The sequence below is a fragment of the Homarus americanus genome, unplaced genomic scaffold, assembly GCF_018991925.1.
Source record: "Homarus americanus isolate GMGI-L3 unplaced genomic scaffold, GMGI_Hamer_2.0 scaffold25827, whole genome shotgun sequence".
NCBI classification, from domain to species: domain Eukaryota; kingdom Metazoa; phylum Arthropoda; class Malacostraca; order Decapoda; family Nephropidae; genus Homarus; species Homarus americanus.
Window position 1 is genome coordinate 11,754,752 of NW_024738300.1, and position 21,218 is coordinate 11,775,969.

The 21,218-nt window shown below is 36.5% G+C and overlaps 2 protein-coding genes and 1 long non-coding RNA gene across 38 annotated transcripts in view; 1 reads left to right on the plus strand and 2 right to left on the minus strand.

Annotated features, from left to right (window-relative positions):
* Window positions 1–14,458, minus strand: part of LOC121873873 (zinc finger and BTB domain-containing protein 17-like) — a 101,155-nt gene extending 86,697 nt beyond the window's left edge. For all 36 annotated transcript variants that reach the window (XM_042377742.1, XM_042377713.1, XM_042377739.1 and 33 more), the window contains exons 1-5: window positions 14,331–14,458; window positions 12,079–12,178; window positions 10,656–11,273; window positions 10,271–10,531; window positions 9,098–9,229 (exon numbers count right to left, since the gene is read on the minus strand). In XM_042377742.1, coding sequence (XP_042233676.1) covers window positions 9,098–9,229; window positions 10,271–10,531; window positions 10,656–11,273; window positions 12,079–12,159 — 1,092 coding nt within the window. In that variant the 5' untranslated portion in view covers window positions 12,160–12,178; window positions 14,331–14,458. The remainder of the gene's footprint in view (window positions 1–9,097; window positions 9,230–10,270; window positions 10,532–10,655; window positions 11,274–12,078; window positions 12,179–14,330) is intronic.
* Window positions 14,459–18,100: 3,642 nt separating this feature from the next.
* Window positions 18,101–21,218, plus strand: part of LOC121873879 — a 6,714-nt gene continuing 3,596 nt past the window's right edge. The window contains exon 1 of the mRNA XM_042377751.1: window positions 18,101–18,162. Coding sequence (XP_042233685.1) covers window positions 18,120–18,162 — 43 coding nt within the window. The 5' untranslated portion in view covers window positions 18,101–18,119. The remainder of the gene's footprint in view (window positions 18,163–21,218) is intronic.
* The window catches only part of LOC121873880, a 21,040-nt gene continuing 18,925 nt past the window's right edge, over window positions 19,104–21,218 (minus strand). Inside the window, exon 4 of the long non-coding RNA XR_006090318.1 lies at window positions 19,104–19,143. This is a non-coding gene — a long non-coding RNA (uncharacterized LOC121873880). The remainder of the gene's footprint in view (window positions 19,144–21,218) is intronic.

Sequence of the window (21,218 nt, forward strand, 5' to 3'; positions counted from 1 at the left end):
TGGGTAATCATACAACACTAGAAGCGATATTTTTCAGCCTTTTACACGCCCCCTTTTGTATATTACTTTCAAAACCTTTTACGTGTTTTCCAGTTAAACATTATATATTTGATAAGAGTAACGAGTATTTAAAAAATCAAAATAAAGATTTTTTTTGTGTGTCGAATGAGTTTTGAGAAAGAGTTTTCTCCATTGCTCATTTCATACACACAGTAGTGCATGATCTCACACCTCGTTATTACATGTTGATTATATAATGTAATTGTATTGTCAAGTCACCCACAAAAGTCATGTCGCCTCTCTTGCAATTTCATGAGCCCCGAGATTCAGACAAGTGAATCCAAAACAGTAGACACCAATTCTTTATTGTCCATAAATGCTTCGGATTCACGAGTCTGAATCTTGAAGTTCGTGGTTCAGAAAGAGAGGAGACAGGACTTTTATGGGTGACTGTACATATAGTTAATGCATAAATGAGGGAAATATTTATATACTAACTTCTGAACTGAACTTCAAATATCAGAAAAACTGACATTATGTGGAAGTAGAAGAAAACATTACCATACACTGAGTCTGCATGGCTCATAAACTTGCCAATAAAATGTTCAAATTAATGACACTCGAAATACACAGATTTTCTGGTATGTGTATTTGTAGAGGAACTTCTCATTTAAGTAAAATATTCTGGCATTAACAAAATAAAATAATAAAAGTGATGTACAGTAGTCAAGGGGTTAAGCTTATACATTATTAATTTGTCTTACTTTTAACACACAATATTGCTTAATCCCCATGTAGAATTATGTTGCATGATGCGATTAAACAGAATTTCAACCGTCAACTAGTTACGGTATTACAGACCCTAACTAACCTGTTTACACTTTCTCAGGAAAAACTTGGAAATTCTTTAATCACGATTCGTTTTAATTAAACCAGTGTACAGTACTTTGTAAATTCATGCTAACACTTTAAGATCCATTCAGAGTCTATCCCCCCCCACACACAAACCATACTGTAATGCAAATAAGAAAAATTCAATATTGGCCAAGTCCACTGGGTCACTATCTGTAATAGTCACATGTACAGGAGGAGCAATGGTGTTCTGTGATGTTACTTATGTGCCAGAGGAAGGGACAGTACAAGATAAAATCATATGCCTAACAATCATTGATAAACAAAAGCAGCTGCTGCTTCACTCGTCACACCTCTGTCTCATAAGGGCCAGAAATGGGATACTGTCGCTCATAAAATTTCATGTCTTCATACTGCATCAATGTTCTTTTTTTCACTTAATGGAACAAGGATAAAACACATTGCTGTAAATGTTCATGAATTGGCAAGTGATGCACTCCCTATTACATCATTAACACGAGCATAAGTGGTGGTAGTAATAGTGCAAAGCCAAAAGAAGTGTACAAGCATCCAATTAGTTACAGCTTCACTCACTATACTCAGCCATGGAAGATGTAAGAAAGTTTGCTAATATAACCTATGTTTTTGTACAGTGTGTTAAAAGTGGTTTACTCGTGTAATCTAGTGGCAAGATTTTGTATGTTCAAGTTATGTTAAGTCATTGTATTTGTTTTTCACATTTAATTGCACATGGAAGCAAAAAGGTATAGTACTGTACTGCAAACATTCACAAAGTGGCCAGAAAAAAGAAGAAGTAATAAATGGTCTAATTTCATGCTTCAGGATTACTCCCAGGAAAACCTAGATACAGTACTGTACGTATGTGCAAAATCTGGAACCCCCTTCCCAATTATGTGGTTCAACGGGGGTGACAGTCATGTTCTTTGTCTCAACTGTTCAAACAATCGTATTAAAATCATTCTTTATCAAAGCCCATAAGAAAGGTATTCACATAGTGCTGGCTGCAGTGTGTACACACACACACACACACACACACACACACACACACACACATGGAGGAACTTAATATGTCTACACTTCTGAAAGCATAAAAAAAGGCTAGAACTGCCAAATATAAACTTGAACCCACATTTTTTCAAAAATTTACGTTATGTAGAAAATGCAACAGAATTGGTGAAGCAAAACTACAGCAGCTTCACAGGAATCACAGTTGACAGATGAACAACAAAGTACAGTACTGCACTACAAAGATATAATGTACCATAATACATATGCTGCATTTGTGGGCACATAAATACGGTATATCATACACCAAGCAGTATGTTTCACAGGCCCAGATGATCAGATGTTACGTGTGTTTCAATATTTCTCTGGTACTGTACAAAATTTTTTCAAGTGCATAAAGTACTAGAGAATATAAAATTTTTCTGCATAGTTTGTTACAGCATCTAACTATCTTGACATGAACTATCAACATTAGCACAGATATTCAAGAGAAATAAAAAAATTCATGTTTAAGAGGCAATATTTGATGTCCGAAATCACAGCACCAAATTTCTAAGCAAATGGGTCGACACGACTTAAATAAGGTTATTACAGTACTGTGATAATCGGGGGAAAAAAAAAAAAAAAATTATATATATATATATATATATATATATATATATATATATATATATATATATATATATATATATATACACACACAGTATATAAAAATATATATGCAATAAAAAAACATTAACCAAAATATCAGGCACCAGGTCAAATGGTCAACCGATAATACTTAAACCATCAGGTCCAGGATTGATACAAAAATGATCAGAGTAGAGATGACCCAGCCCAGCATAGGAAAGTATGGCATCGTAATGCTGTCCTCACTCAGCCCACCTAAACCTTGCCTCTACTGACCTGACCAGACCTCCCTCATCTAGTGACCGATTGCTTTTCCCTCACATTCGTCAGTTCGGCAGAGCGAATTACATGTGCTACTGCCTCATTCATCTCGCCAAAAACTCCGGATTATACCACTTGGCGTTTAAATTCCTGGTTCCAAAACGCAACACAAGTTAATAGGGTGTGAAAGAAGAAATCATCGACACAAGGCAGGCTTATGTGAAAGGGTTGAAAGAGACAAGTGAGAGTGAGGTGTTTGATGATTGGGAGGATGCACCATCTTAATTACAGCTGTTGAGATATGTGGGAGCAGGACACAAACACCTTCCATTTAGTCAAACACAGGTTGGAAATAATCGGGTAATAAATCTCTTTTTGATTAATTTTCTATAAATTTCTATGCCGCTCATACCTGGTAGACATAATTCACACAAACTAAAGTCGTGAATTTACTGAAGCGTGGAGAACAAAATAACAACTGGACAAACACGAATGACTATATCACTTTGTGCTAAAAAAACAAACAAGATTCTACTTAAGTTAGGAATGGAATCTTTTTCTTAACCTTCCTTCTTTGTTATTGTACGAGTATTTTTATTACTACGTACATAAAATAAGTTACATTTACCAAGACATACAAATCCTATGTAGAATTTGTAATTATGTACTGTACTGGTTTCAATACACACCAGAAATAGAAATATCTTGACCAACGGACTTTCCTGAATCTGACAGTAATTCAGTCACGCAGTACAGTACACACCACAATAAATAATGCCCAAACAACTTTGCCAGGCATTGGGATTGAACCCTAGTCTTAAAGGACTGTTGGAAGGGAAGGAATACACAAATAATGTTTGGCGTCCAGTCACACACCTTTTCATATACAAATTGTCAGGACGTGGGGAACTGAAGGTGGAAATGTAAAGTCCTGGCTTTCTTTCAAGAAATAATGCTCTTACAAAAGGCTTTTTATGTACACAAATTACTCATGCCTGTAGTCTGTCTTATAACAATACTGCTCTGTAAAATATTATGGCTATACAAGCTTTGTTAAAGAATAGTGCAATACTATACCGGCAAAATACAGGAATAATCCTTGTATAATTCTCAAGATGTAATCATTGAATAGTGCAATATGAAGTGAAAAATCAGTGCAAATATAAATTGTCAGTTTATTTCCCTTTTGATATTTGTCAGAACTATTCAACATACTGTACAGGAGAAGTAAAAACAGATAAAGGTATTTGTAAAAAAAAAAAAAAAAAAATGTAAATTTTCAAAAACTTCATGAAAAACGGTAGGAGAAATTCATTTCATATATTCCTGTACTGTGGTAGGCACCCAAGGATACCATGGAAAAACACTTCCCTCTACCCACCAGGAGTGATTTTTTTTTTCATACCTGCAAAGTTCCTAGAATCAAGAGCATATATACTATCTTCATTTGCTGCCATACATCCCTTCTTAATGATATAAAACCGTATCCTACTTTTTAGTTTATCTGTTACTCCACACAACCATCATCGCCCACGATAACTGACTCTCTCCCCGAATACCAACCAAAGTCATGTTTTCAGTCATTCAGCCACACTGTTCCTTCATCGATCTCCATCCCTTCTACATCTGATGCCTTCCTCAGCCCATCCTTCTATCTCTTCAGCCTTTCCCTCTCCCCCCGACCATCTACTTCGGAATTATCCTCTCTATCATGCTTCAGTTCCCATTTCTTAGTATTATAGCAAATCCTGGTCAGCCTGTCCAACACTCCATTCATCTCAACATCTACTAATATCTGTATTAAGGTACCTATTCTTTGCATCCTTTTCACCCAAACTGCAATCAAATACAGTACATTTCCATTGACTCCACCGTAATTCCTTGTGTGGTTCAGTTTTATCAATCAAAATTAAGTTGAATTTGAATGTGTTGCATTATTACTCACCAGAGTCAACTTTTAACAGTGTTAACTGCTTTTATTGTATGGGAAAAAGATGTTAAAGCTCTCAAGGCACACTTGTCGATGTTCAATACTGCACTGTTCCAGTTTTTGTCTCATGTACAGATGAAGAGTGACATACTGTACATTCGTGTAGATGAAGAGTAACATGCATTCGTGTTGATGAAGCAACATACAATCGTGTACCGTTGAAGAGACTGACATACATTCGTGTTCCGTTGATGTGACTTACAACCGTGTACCGTTGAAGTGACTTACATACATTCGTGTACCGTTGAAGTGACTTACATACATTTGTGTACCGTTGAAGTGACTTACATACATTCGTGTACCGTTGAAGTGACTTACATACATTCGTGTACAGATGAAGAGTGAAGTGTATTCCTTAGCTACAGATTAACACAGTACTGCAGCACATCATATGACTCAGCAAAATTCAACTGAAGGGAAAGTTATTCACAGATCAAAGGAAAGTTTACAGGTAACAAAACCAACTGACCCATAACAAAATATCCTCCCCCCTCCCTCCCATGTATATAAAACAGGCTTAATGCCAAATAATGATTATTAGTCACATTTTACTTGCCAAAATTCTATGACATTTGTTGTGCATAACTGAAATTGGCATGTATCGTAACATTACCCAGTTCTATATGTAATTCACAACTTCATGAAAGTCAAGTCAATACACCTGAACAATGCACTTTTCCAAATACAGTTTATCAATTTACATATAACACATCTGACAGTTAAAGTTGTAGCAAATAATTGTCTTTGTTTACAAGGATTCAGACTAGGTAACTACATCACAACAAGTAAACTCCTTTTTTATTGTCACTATAATTGTGTACAAGACATGAAAAATTGGTTTCAAGTTTCTTTATAAAATGTACTGTAAGTTTATTCATATTTACCCCTGTGTATACAGAACAGAATTATGTATAAATGTTATATATCCCCAATGTGAATAATATATTAATATATACTGTACTGTATATTTTGTGTGTGTGTGTGATAAAACTTCTTTACACATTGATGCTTCTCGTCCTCAGGGAGAAGACAACTGCACGCTATACAATATACTGCATAGTACAGTATCATCAACGCAATACACGATTCCACTTTATTTCACATCTAACCACTTAATAAAGACAGTGCTACTTAAACAACTGTTACAGATCCTAGTGATACACCAAAAAAATACTCATTCTTCATATCCAATATCTAGCACTTGCTCATATCATCAATAAGGTATAATAAAGCATATCCAGTGATATATCAACAATAATGTCAAAATATGCTGGAATATAAAAAATCTTTCCAATAAAACCCTAATCAACAGTACTAATGTATATAAGTTTCTTCGTGTCTGTATAACATTTCAACACAACATATTTTTTAACTGAATGCAGCTCCTTACAAAATACTGCCAATTTACTTATTTTTTCACACTATACGACCATCCTCAAACCAGAAGATGCACACACGTCACTGGTAATGTACCAATTTGGTATATCCTTTTCAGCCTAACCACAATATTGTTGTAGCAGTCTATACTACAAGCTGGGCCCTTGTCTAGTCAGATGAGGAAGCCATTACCTCCACATGTAATTACAGTACAACAACATTTCCTAATAAATACAATATCACTTATTCTGCTGCGGCAACCAATGATATTAAAGAGAAAATATACCAAGGCCAGACTTTACTTGAAATCATCTATTGAAAATTATCCGAGCCTCTAAAATACTTCCTGCAGGATAAGAACAGCAGTCACATACTATTTTCACCTTTATGAATCCCGTAAGACTTCACATTCATAGACTAAAATAATGGAACTCGATTTTATCACAATTCTTTTAACTAATTATATGTTAATTTTACCAGTTTCTTACTGTGAATACTGTACAGTACATTAAATTGAACTCCAATGAACCAAGCCAACAGGAACTCTCTCACAGTCTCAATATCCAGTCTTGAGGACACATTTTTTCTTATACAGTATACAAGAAATGCTCCCACAAACAAGAATACTGACACTAATGAAGATTCATTCGCTGATTTAGGTTAGTTTCACTTTTTTAAAACTTATGGCCAGTTTATGACAAAATAGAAATTGGCTGATGGCAGAAACTAACCTAACTAATTCAACCTTTTGTAAATTGAAGTGTAATGCTAATAATTTTGGGGGTTCTCAGAAAATGCTAGGTAGCGAAGTGCTTTGGCTAGAGTTATAAGATATAAATTTTAAATCTTCTAGGAAATAAAACATCATACCTCCAGAAGTATGCTTAGTTATTTTTTACAGTTTACATAATTATGTGGGTAATAAGGCAAAATTTATAAAACAATAAATGTAAAAAAAATCAGGGTTTGTTACTTAAAAACATAATTTTGTCATCTGCACAAGGTGGTTCTGTACTAGGCTTTAGACCTAATTGGTGGGGACATGACAACTTTTTTGTGCCCCTGTAGAAGTGAGAAGAATATGTTTACTTTAAAATATTTCTAACCATGTCTGTATCCAGAGCAATAATGCCTAACTGCTGGTAGTCAAAATTACTGCCAGGACTGTCCAGAATGTTTCAGCAATTGATCTATTCCAAAGGTACAGTTTAATTGAGATTTGCAGGAAATTCTGATTTGATAACCAGGCTTCAGTCAAAATGAATCTGATAAAGTGAAGTCTTACTGTAAACAGGAAAACTGATGTGATAATTAGGCTCAAGTTTCTAAACATATTGCTGCAATTTACTCGACACCAAGTATACACGACTGAAAAATAAAGGATAACAATAAACTTCTCTCAATGAAAGTCTGGCCTTGACAGCATAAATAAATAAGATATACTATAAATGGCAAGCCATACAATGAGAAGAGGAGCCATCCTGGAAGAATTAACTCTTACCTGTTAAAACTGTTATATTTAATTTTATCCGAATGAATGCAATTCCGATATATTCTAAAAAACATTAGTGCAATGAGATCTCATGAATATATTCCTGCATTGGAAATGTACTGGACAATGTCTTGTCAAACTATATATAATTCAAGTTGGCAAAATCAATAAAATAATCATATTTCGCCAAAATGTTTGGAGGGGCCTTTTAAAATTTAGTTTGCAATTTGGAACTGTGTCTATGAGAAAGTTTATGTTAATGCAAATAGTAGCACGATAGTCCTGTGTGACAAGTCAAATATATGAAATACTGTTGAATTACACTTAGGCAATGCTCTTAGTATGGACGGTGAGAAGAACCCTTCCGAGTCCTTCCATCTCCGAGTCTCCCTGTACAGAAAGGATTCTCCACGAACAGTTGACAACATGCCCAAAATACATGTTAAAGGGCACAACACTAAAACATGTTCCTGTCTTCTCAAAATCAAGTTTGATCTACAATTCACAGAAAGATGTAGACCCAAAAATATGGTGTCAAAGAAAACACAGGAAAAAGAGAGGAAAAGGCCACCATCACTTACCGTATATAAAACTTGACTTGTACAGTACTGTATATGGAATACATAAAACATATAAAAATGACAGATGGAAGAATGGAAAGATGGCCAGACAGACAACAAATATCATAACTAATCTTTGGCCACAATTTCTTCTCACTTGTACATTGTTCCAAATTGCAAACTCAAAATTCAACATTTGCCTCTACTTTTCCAACAAATTACTTGTGTGCTTCTGTTATAGTTTTGAACACAGGTGTGGAGGTGGTCAGGAAGCAGAATGTTTGGCCAATCATTACACAATGCCAACCTACTGTGAATATGAGGGTGGTGGGACATGAAAACCCCCTATGGCACTTACTGTGAATGAGGGAGTGAGTATATCACCCTTTTCACCCTAATGGGATGCTTTCTACCCTGTAGCATATGATAGCCGTGGAAAAGTACTTGGGGGGAGGCTCTTCAGTTCCCTGTAATTCTGTAATTTTCAATTGTGGGGGGCAGGGGGTAAAAAGATAAACTGCCATGTACGACTGATGTTATAACTAGCTTCTTTGCATATAATTCGTAATTGACTTTGATGTAAATACAGTATATCGTATAATAATTTTTAGAGTTTCTAAGTCATATGTATCCCATCTTGGTGAATGAAACCAAAATGCTTATAAAGAGGACAATAATAAATAAAAAAAAGTTGCAATAAATCTATCTGCTCTAAGTAATCACACTGTACTTGAGGGTGACTGTACCCAAGGTGATGCCAGTCTAGCAGCAAGACATTCCCGTCGATGACCATCCACAACATTCTCTCTCATAAGATCATGTCAATTACCAGAAAATTTCCAGTTTAGGAATATTCCTTGTTCCAGTGATGGCTGACCTCTTCAGAAACATAAAGACAATAACACTCACCAGCTGGTGTGCCTGAGGCTGCGTCCCAGGTGGTCCTTGAGGGGGTGGATGAACATCTTGTTGGCTACCGTCCCCCCCACTGTATCCCTCTAATCCTGAGAACCCAGCAGGCATCTCACACCCACTTAACCACTGTCAAGTAAAACAAAAAAATAAAAAAATTAGGATATTAGTGATCCACAATAAGTTCAACACTGACTAAATAGAAGTAATTATGATGCCATCCAGTTAACCATTGTCATTGTTCAAGTTACACCCACTTAATCACCCTGTAAAGATTTAACTCGTGTATAATAGTGAATTCCAATTAGTATTTCTATAATGCATGTGACAATGTTAAACACCTTAAGTGTTATAAAGTGAAAAATGAATGTTGCACCTGAATAACTTATCAAACATGTGAACTGTATTAAGAGGTGTAACATCTTTATGGATATTTAATATACTCATAGATGGGTCAATGTTTTATATAGTATTATCAACAGGATCTACACATAAACGTGGGTTGAGTTACTGTGACACAATGTGGTGACAACTGTCTGCTGTAACATACTCCTACTCAGCCAAATGAGCCAGATGCTGTGTATGGTAAAAGTGCAAAGGCTTTTTGATGAGTTAAACATGAGGAGAATGTTGACTTTAAATGCAAGTGTTAACAAAGTTTTAAATTTTAAGGCAAAGAAAGTAATATAAGTACAGTACAGTTGTTTAAATTAGTTTGAAACATACATTATTGAAAGATAAAAAAAAATTACACTTGGAAACTATAATCCGTATACTGAGAATAGTAAACTAAGTAAAGCATGTGTGATGGTTTGGAGGTACAGTACAGTACCATGAATAAGGAAACGATTCAAAATGTGTGATTGAATGATTGTGTAAATGTATGTATGAGTAAACATTTGTATGTGCAGTTCTAAATAATAATGGCCCTATATAATAAATAAATAAATAAATAAATAAATAAATAAATAAATAAATATATATATATATATATATATATATATATATATATATATATATATATATATATATATATATATATATATATATATATATGGATAGGTGAACAAGGTTGTGTAAATAAAATGACATACTACATTTTGGTAACTCATAGTTTAAATACAGTATATAAAATTTACACACTTTGGTGAAAGAAAAAATGTCACATACCCCTTGCATCCCTGAGGGTCCCGCTAAGGCTTCCACAACAGCCTCTGGAAGTTGTGATTGCCCTTGTGATGGATTAACCTTCTGCTCAAATTTGTTCGGCAGCATGTGACTCGCGGGATCATCTTCACCTCCTCCTGAACCGTCTAATCTCGAGTCGCTTCCCATAGACCCGTAATCCATCCCTGAGTCTATAACATCATCTTGGTTGTTGTCCACGTGGTCAACCATCTCCTCCTTGACTAGAGTTTCATCCACCATAACCTTAAAAAAAAAAAAAAAAAATTATTATTATTAGAACATTTCTTTAAATTCTAGCAAGCTAAGACAGCCCATAGCTGTTCATAAAGGCATGAGATGATTACAACTTAGAAATGATTTCACAAACCTCAACTTGTGGAGGAGTTGGTGAGGAGCGAGTCGTGGATGTCTGATCAGCTTGTCTGTCATCCAGTATGTGTTCTGTGCTCTGCTCCTCTCTTTCTGACGATCTTTGATCCATCCATCTTGTGTCTGATTGTGTTCTTGGGACTGTGTGCTGTGTCTCGTGTTCATTACTGAAGGGAGAAACTCTAGGGGAGGTGGGAGGTGTAGCCGAGGTCTGTGCTGTTCCTTGTAGAGAGGCACTACTCTCTTCTCTTCTTCTCCGTTTTGGATGTGGACTACTTCTGTCATCGGAGACATTACGCGACTGAGTCGGCCTTTTACTACTCGTTTCCGCTATAGGAGGCTCATCGGGAACTGCTAGGCCTTTTATTCTCAACACTTCTGCCGCTTTAATCAATCGTGCTAGGTCATTCTGCGCTACACTGACAGCACCTTCATACATGTAGCTTAAGAGTGCCTCTAGTTCATCAGTTTGTACATCTTTCAATACAATAACTGGGTGTTTACAAGGGGTATTTTCAAAGATCTTTTCAAAGTATTCACTACACGTTGATAAGACCAATTTGTGTACTGGGTAGAACTTTCCTTCACACGCTACAGTCACATCTGTGTATCTCTCCTAAAAACGGGAAGAAATTAACATATCTCAGTATGACAAAATAACTACTTTCCTCTTACATCACAATTCATACCCCCTCCCCCCTCCCCCACCAAATAGAGTGTTAAAAACCTACATTTGCAAAAGTCACACCTAATTAGACAAAATATACATGAATCTGAAACTGATCTTCCAAGATAAAGCTAAACTATACCAACAAATTTTAGTGCTTTACCAAAGACTTAAGTTAAATCAATTAACTGCCAATACCCACTTAAAAGCATGAGTTTCATACAATTAAAAAAACTATTTATTCTTCTATACTATAATTTAATTGGGTGAAAAATAATAGCATTTCCTAACAAAGTCAAACACTTCCCAACAACAACTTTTGATAACCAGCCTCACACTATATATATACTGTACTGTGTATGTCTCATCTTGGCCTTTTCAATGACCTGTATATATAAATAAAATTAGAGTATCTTGAGATGAAACCTGACTGATACTTTCCCATGAATATAAAAAAATCTCTAAATATTCCATGTGAGCTTTTACCAATCTGCTGGAAATGCCGTCACAGCCTTCAAGGGGGTTCACCGCCATTTTACGGCCACTTTCTATGCCAGGTTTACCCGATGGCAGCTGTCCATGCTGCATGGTCTCTTAAAACCTCTCTCTTCAGGTGTCTGATCTCTGAGGTCGAAGCTCATATTGAATATTTTGAAACTTATTGTGTTGTTTCAAAGGTTCGCAGGAAAGTACAATGTTTAAACTCTCTTACTGTTTCATAGAATGATTATTAAATTATATTATAACTACTGACCTTTTCCCTGAGTGTTGAGAGGATGTGACAAAACGTGGCTCTGTGATTGTTCCACGATAATGATAACATTCCATCTCCCATCTTGGTATATTTTTAGAATCTGTAAAAAATAAATAAATACAATTTGTTAGATTAAATTATTTCCATAATATCTGAAATTTAATATTTCCATACAGTTTGTTGCAAAGTTAACAGAAAGTGGCTAGTCATGTTTTCTCTAGCTCAAGGTTAGAATTCTCAAGTCTTTCAATTCTTGACCATAACAAGAGACAACTTGACGAGATCTGGTCGTGGTCCCAATAACCACTATATCCATACTGTGTGCACCAGGAAATTACTACTAAGATCTATATGATTAACCTTGGCCTAAAATCAAATACAGTAACGAGTTCAAGTTATGCGATACCATAATCACATTGTTATCTATCTGAAAACGAAACATAAAAACCAATGATGAAAAACCTGGAAATAAAGCTATACAGGTAGTGGGGGCCAGCCTTCTTGACAAACTTAAATACTCTATCCTCGGGGAATAAAACATTTATTCTGAGAACAGCGGACAGGTGGAACCCAGAATCTGCCATCTATTAAGTCCCCCATACTATGATAATTTATTTCCAATCACCAGTAATGTAATACATAGTGGGGGTTTGACTAATTACCCAAATGTACCCAAATATAGCCGGAATGAAGTCAAATAATGGTCCTAGATGAATAAATCGGACTGCCAATCACTTCTCGACTCGTATTTGGTGTCAGAAAGTCACAATAAAATGGAAAACTTACTTTAATCTGAGTTAATAGATCGTGTGCATGTACCAACGGAGCGAGGAATTACCCAAATGTAGTCGCAATGAAGTCAAATAATGGTCCTAGATGAATAAATCGGACTGCCAATCACTTCTCGACTCGTATTTGGTGTCACAAAGTCACAAAAAGTTGGTAAACTTAATTTAATCTGAGTTAATAGAGCAAGTGCATGTACCTAACCTAACCCAACACAACTCAGATTAAATTAAGTTTACCAATTTTTTTTTACTTTGACACCAAATAATAACCGAGAAGTGATTCACAGCCCGAATTACGCTTGTACGACCATCATTTGAATTCATTGCGGCTACATTTGGGTAATTCCTCGCTCCGTTGGTACATGCACGCGATCTATTAACTAAGATTAAAGTAAGTTTTCCAATTTTTTGTGACTTTCTGACACCAAATACTAGTCGAGAAGTGATTAGCAGTCCGATTTATTCATGTAGGACCATTATTTGACTTCATTCCGGCTATATTTGGCTACATTTGGGTAATTAGTCGGACCGCATAGTGGTATACTGTACAGTACTTATTGCTTCATGCATGATTTCCAAATATGTCTAAAAAAACCCAAACTTTTGTAACCCATTTTTATCACAAGATACTTCTACATAGTGTGAAAACTGTATGTACATAACATAATATAATTGTATGAGAATTTAGTATTAATACGAAACCAAGAGGAATAGGAGTGTCCTGTTGGTTATACCTATAACAGAGTGAGTCAGAGTGGACACAAGCCATGATTAATATTATCATACTATCGACTTGTGAGTCTGAAGGCATGGTGAACCTGAACATTAATAATGAATTTGAGCACGTGTGTCCCATGACGGGGGAGACGCGGGAACAGACAGTAAGGGCGAGCAAGACTCTGTCATGGTGGACGCGCGCTCTCCCTTCATCAAGTTCTTTGTAATGGCGGCATGTGAGTCTGACACAATGGTGAACCTGATCATTTAAAATAAAGGCTAGCATGAGTGTCCTCGTGCAAAAAAGACGCGATAATTAAGTATGTACAACAAGAGAAAGAAAATGTGGAAATAAGGTGAGGAAGGCCCCGTGTCATGGAGGACGCTGAGGGCTGGCGTGGGGAAGACACCCAGGCCGCGCTCTGGTAACAACCCGCCCTTATTCTTTGTCATTTACCCTCCCAGCCTCAACATTAAACAAACTGCAAATATCTTGAGAACCACCACACAATAAGTAGGAATGCATCTCTACTCTGACCTATGAGAAGGAAACTCGATAGCACTGATAAACGAGCGAACAAACAATTTAAATGGAAAAAGACAAGGGTAACTCCTTGAACATGACGCTTTTTCCGTCATGTTCCTCCTACCTCCGTTAAAACGAGGATCAACGGTACCAGTTACACCACAACAGCTTCTTCACAATATAAACCAACCATAAATTACGTAAATTAAGATGGTATTTACCTAAAATGCAGGTATAAATGATGGTTAGGCGCCACGTAGGTCCGGTGAGCGGGGACGGCGGCGCTGTGTTGTGATGCGCGGCGCAGGGCTGCCACACACCCCCACCACCGCCTGCCTCTTCTGATCCCTATTTTAATTACTTCTATAATTAAACCACTATCTCCACGAATACCTTATTATAAACAATCAGTATGTACTATATCTAATTTAAATTATTTGACTCATAGAATACGTCCTTAACAGAAAGAAACATCAGTTAATTAGCAAAAATAAAATATTCATTGGTGTTGTTTCCGTGCATGATAGCTTATGAATTAATGGCTGTATGTGTACTAGATCAATGTCCTATGTAACCTCATATGACAGCAAATTAGAATAAAACTGTCATTCATATTCATCGAAATTTATGAGTAACAGAACTCTACTTACAATATTCACTTAACGGTCGTGGCTTACATAAAATATTATTCTAGAGCTCTGTTATTTACTCTCTTGCTTTGTTATATTTTTTCTCAAACTTATTAACTGCCACATAAGGATTTTTTTTATCACAAGAGGATGTAACGTACACGATGATATCATCATTGACTTTCCTTTATGGCTCCCATCCTGTACGAATGCGAATAACCTATATGATATAAATGCTAAAAATAACATAACAAAATTTCCCTTTAACAAGATGGCGATTTCTCCAAAAAATGTATAAATACCCCATAGTTGGCAACAATGACTGCGCGGCCCGCCACTTGCCGGCTGTTGCCACTTTTCCGTTGATGTGCCACACGTTGACGTCACAGTGTTAACTATAATTACTGTTGTTTGTTTGAAGTATATCATATCCTTATGTAGATTCTTCAGAAATATATATATCAGTACACGTGGCTGAGGGAGCAGACACTCATAGGGTGGATATAAGAGTAACGAAATTCATTGTTGGTATGCATGCGTTCTGGTGCGCATGCTTGTTCTACAAAGTATTGTTTTTTCACGAAGACTATGTATAAAAGGAAAACTATTAAATAAAAATGCAAGTGGTAGAAAGTGCAATCGCTATTTAGCTTTGTGAGTGTAAACGCAGAGTAATTGAGTATTGTGCTAAATGTAGCGAGTTTGATACAGGCCAGCCAAGTGTGGTGAAATGATTGATACAGACATAATATATGCCTCCCTCCTTCTTGGTACACACACACGCATACAGTGTTAACTTTACCATCTTTATTACCAGTACAGCCAAAACAACACACGAATCAAGATTAATAATAGGTTAATACTCTGAAATTCATGGCGTTTACAAGTACTGTATTGTATAATATAATTTACAACCAAATGAGACAGAAATTTATGCCAGTAATCAGTAATAGCCGCATCCCTGACCTCTTAGCTCTTTATTTTGTGTGAGGTTAATGTGTCATGTGACGTTAATGTATTTTGTGAAGTTAATTACACTAATAATAATAGTTAAAAGACGTTGGTTCCTCACGACTCAGGATTTAAAACAAAACATACCAACTCAGCAGAAGCAATTTAACATTATTAACTATTTAAGGTGTTCTTGTTGAAGAATTTTTAGACGCGTGAGAAAGTAAGCTATATTATCGTACAAACCATATTCTATTATTAAATATTTGACTACATACATTATTAAACTTCTTACTTGGAGTTCGCATCGAACCTTGGAATTTAAGTTTTCATGTGACTGTGTTCTTTTATGATTATAATTTTTGTAAATATTACTTGGGTTATTACTATTATTATTATTATTATTATTACAGGTATTATTATTATTATTATTATGGGTGAGTTACTCCAAGAGATAGATGAGAGATCACAGAAAACCACCAAGAGCACCGAGAATTCCAAGGGGAGACCTATCTATTATCTCCCTGCACCCCGCCACGGCTATAGTGACGTGAATTATTTTTTTTTACTGGCATTAGACCACCCGGGTACAGGTCAATAGCCCACATTAGGGCCTTTGGCGTGAAAATATAATTACAATAATAATAATAATAATAATAATAATAATAATAATAATAATAATAATAATAATAATAATGACTATTATTATAAGTAATAAAAATTAATAAAGCAATAAAAATAAAAATAAAATAATAAAAATAATAATAACCATAAACAAATACAAAAACGAAAAAATAAATCAAGAGTGAGAAACGATATACATTATGTACAGGTATGTTGTGTTGTCAAATCAAGAGAGACACTTGAGACCCTGCAATTGTGTGTAAATGAAGCAGAAAGTTAGATCAGCAACCTGGGACTTGGATTGGGATTACCTGAAGAATATCCACCCCAGTTTATTTCAGCTAAATATTAACAGCCTTAACATTATTTGACGGGATGAGGTTAGATTAGGATAGGGTAGGTTAAATTAACGTTAGGTTGGTTAATCTTTAGGTGATATAAACTAGGGCGGAGATTCTTCAGGTAATCCAAAGCAACTTATTGTAATAAAGTAAATAATTTATCATAATCATCGTACCTACGATAGTTCTCCGAGGATAACATCAGCAGAGTAATTTAATTTTAAGATTTCAGGAACATCAGTGAAGGTTGAGATGGATGTACAAGAAGATAATTCAGACGTTGGATATTAATGTATGCCCTCCACTCGCTTGACAACATGAGATCCAAGGCTGTAATTCGTTGCAAAATAAGGTGACGTGTTGTGATTGGATGAAAAAACAAGGTCTTGCGCTGTGATTAGCTAAACAGATGAGGTCCTGCGCTGTGTTGGTTAAAAAAAAAGTTAAGTCTCGAGCTGTGATTGGCTGAAAAACTTAAATCGAAGGATGTGATTGGTTGAAAACAAATTAGATCGAGGGCTGTGACTGGTTGAAAAAAAAAGTTTACGCTAAATAATCACTTTATCTACAGTGTCTACAAGTGTAAATATAAATAATAAAAAAAAAAAAAAAAAAAAAAAAATATATATATATATATATATATATATATATATATATATATATATATATATATATATATATATATATATATATATATATATATATATATATATATATATATATATATATATAAACAGTATGGCGAGTCAAGTCCCACACTATAATTGTCACCATCATCTTGTTGCTGTCTTGGCCTCCCTTTACCTACATCAAGGGGAGACAAAAATCCTCTCTAATTCAGCCAATTCGTTTCACTATTGTGGTCAGGAAACGGCGCAAAATTCACAGAAAATTTTTGCGAAGGCCTGGGCGACATGGCTTGGTGGGTGTTGTGGTGAGAGCAGGTGGGGAGAGAGGGAAGGGGGAGGGAAAGGTAGGGAGGGACGGCAGCCCATCTGTCTCTCCTCCCTTTTGCGAAATGTTTCCACTGTGTTTTATGACAACTGGTGACCACAGCAGCGTAAAAAATCTTCAGGTAAATCCCGGGAAATGTTTTGAGGATCCTGACGGAGGCGGTGAACGGGGACTAGAGGTTGTGATGTGGATGAGTTATTTGTGTCGATATGTCGCAGAAGAAGTTGTGGAGATGTGCATGGAAGATGTCCTTAAACCATACAGGAAAGGTGTCCCATTACATATCGCAGAGGACGTCCCATAAAACGTGCATGAAATTAGGTGTTTTATTATACTTCATGAAGGATGTCCCATAAGACTATAATGTCCCATGTGAGGAGTGAGGGGTGAGAGACAGAGGGCATGCGTAGGAAATGTAAGAGGGGGCAGGAGGCATGCGTGGGGTGGGTGAGGAAGGTCGGCGTGGGATGAGTGAGGCAGGCAGAGGTTCACAGCAGCTCACCGTGACAGCATGACGCCTTCACTGGGAACATCACTCCTTATACTTCTCACTGGTAAGTCACTTGTCCACCTCTCTCATATACTGTCTCAGGTGCAGGAAGACAAACGGGTACAAGAAAGAGTACAAGTGCGGGAAGGAGTACTGGTGTGGGAATGAGTACAAATGGAGAAACGAGTACAAGTGCAGGAATGAGTACAGGTGCGGGAACGAGTACAGGTGCAAGAATGAGAACAGGTGCGAGACAGAGTACAGGTGCGGGAACGAGTACAGGTGCGGGAAAGAGTACAGGTGGAGGAACAAGTACAGGTGTGGGAACGAATACAGGTGCGGGAACGAATACAGGTGGATAAACGAGTACAAGTGCATGAACAACTACACTACAAGTACAGAAAAATAAACAGGTGCAATCACATGTAAACAATGACTAACAAACAGTGTACCCAATCACTGAACACTGTTACATCACATTAATAAACAAATAACGTTAGGGCTTCAAACACACCTGACTCAACAAGGTGAGTCGGACCTTTAATTAAAACGAAATACGTATGCAGATAAAGACAGCTGTAGTGTGTAATAATAATAATAAACGGTTTATTAATAGAGTTGCAGCCGGTGGCTGAAAATATACATTTGATTTAGACATAATGATATAATATGCATTGAATACATTTACAGGGCTGTACAGTACATAAATCAGGAGTTGTTTATTATTTTAACAATAGATGGGATGGTGCTGTTCTTATATCTATCGGTGCGGCCTCTATGGGCTGAATTTTGTTGTAGTGGCGGACTGCGCGAGTTGGGTGGGGGGCTGCAGGTGGCAGGAGGTGGCGATGGCGAGGGTGGTGCAGTAGTCCACGGCCAAACCTTTCCAGTGCTTGGTGGTGGAGGTCACTGAGGGATGGCATTTCCAGGGTGGAGAGAGCGTTGGTGTAGCCGGAGTATTCTGCGCCGAGCATGATTCTGCAGGCCCTTTTCTGTACCTTCTCTAGCTGACGTTGTTGGGTGGAGTTGAGAGAAGACGACCAGGCTGGTGACGCATACGTTAGTTTGGGGAGAATAAAGGCGTTGTAGATGGTCCTCAGCTCTGGCGTGTGTGTGTGTGTGTGTGTGTATTACGATTATATAACAAGAAGTGCACCAGTATTCATATTAATGACAAACATTAAATTCGTCATATTAATATTCTAAAGATATTTCTCGTGAAAATTACTACATTGTGTTGTGTGATGACGTGACGTGTTGTGTTGTGTTGCATGGTAAGAAAAGATGTTGTGAGGTGCTGTGTTATGCTATGTTGTGAGGCGTTTTGGTGTATTTTGAGGTGTTGTGTTACGTGGTGATAAGTTGTTTCGTGGTGATATGTTGTGAGGTATTGTGTTACGTTGCGTGGTATTGTGTTGCGTGGTGATAAGTTGTGTTGCGTTGTCATATGTTATGTTGTGAGGTATTGTGTTGCGTTACATGGTGTTGTATTGCACTATCGTTATTATAAGTTGCATCACTGTTACCTTTATATCTCTTCTAACTCGCCTTGTAGTACCAGCTGACAAGTTAAATAAATCACTTGTAATACCTGTATACTTATTTCATATTATTGGATCAACACACAAACACCCTTTTTTTTAACTTTATTATCAAATTATGTGGACAGTATGTTTATATAATGACGAATTAACTAACAATGGGTAACTATCCTATAACAAGAGAATATACAAGGTTATTAACTGAGTAATTAGAGTCTTTAACGTCATTGCTCATTTTCTCGTTAATTCAGGTAATGTAGGTTATATAATAGTACATGTAATTAGTCCACAGTTATATACTTGTTAGTGTCTATATATTTGGCAGAGACTAATGCATGCCGTAAGGAGACGCCGTTCTTTATAGCACAGAGTTATATACCCCGTAGTTTTCCATAGAGTGTATTAAATTACTAAGATTCCAGGTAAATAAATCATATCTCTGGTAAAGTGTAAGTTATGTTAAAATAGTTTTGATATGAACTCACAAAACCCTTAGCAACTCGTTTGGTGGAAATGTGGACAAAAACAAAATCCCTTAGGAGTAGGAAATACCATTGAGTCATATATTAAACAAAAGTGATTGACTGTACACGAGGAAAAAAGTGTGGTGAGTTTGACCAGCCAAGTGTGTACGTGCTGCCCTGATTAACAGTTATACCGGTACCGCCCCATGAAGGAATTGCCAGCACGCGTTTTATACTTCAACGCTTGACACAGTTATCCGAGGAGCTGGAGTAAAGTGGTAAAATAGACAACAAAAACCATGAATTTGTGATGGTATTTGATATACTGTATTGTCCTTCACGAAAGACTGAAAATAAAATTGGAAGGAGACTGACGACATGAGAATGTTTTGGCATGAATCGAAGACCTTTTTTTTTACGTCCTTAACAATGGTTGGTGGATACGAAATCCTTACGTGTACTAATGAAAAGCTCCGAGACACATGATGGCAAGTTGGTTTGGTCAGATGCTCCTTTGTTTCACATTCTGATTTGCCTAACGCTATATATTCTTCCGTACATACTATAGAAGGGCAAGAGGCGATTTAATAAAAGTTTATAATTATAAATAACCAAGACGACTTAACATAGCTACATCAAAAACAAGATTAAAATCACTATTGTTGCCTAAGAAGCGTGACCACCAAAACCACACACCTCAACTATCTCATTAAAGCAGAAACACGATACTGAATTCTACTAACCCTAAAGCAATATGTTTTAAACTAACTCACTAACTCCGTGTTGGTACGTGTCGTGTTTGTGGGCTGTTTTTATGTCTTGCTCATACAACAAGAGAGCCAGCAACGCACTAAACGTAGACGGGGTTCACAATCAATATTACACCATCAGAACTGACTGTTTTTTAAGGCTAGTTAGCGAATGTGTTTAACTTGGTGGTGACGACTAGAGAGGATAGTGAAGGCAAGGAGAATCACTTACCGCTATGGCTGCCCTGCACTTACGCAAGACAAAAAGAAATGACAGTCATCCTCCTCTTTACACTCCACACACCTCACCTGTCATGTTACAAGTCATCAAATTTTTGTCAACAAGCGGGCATGTATTCAATTATA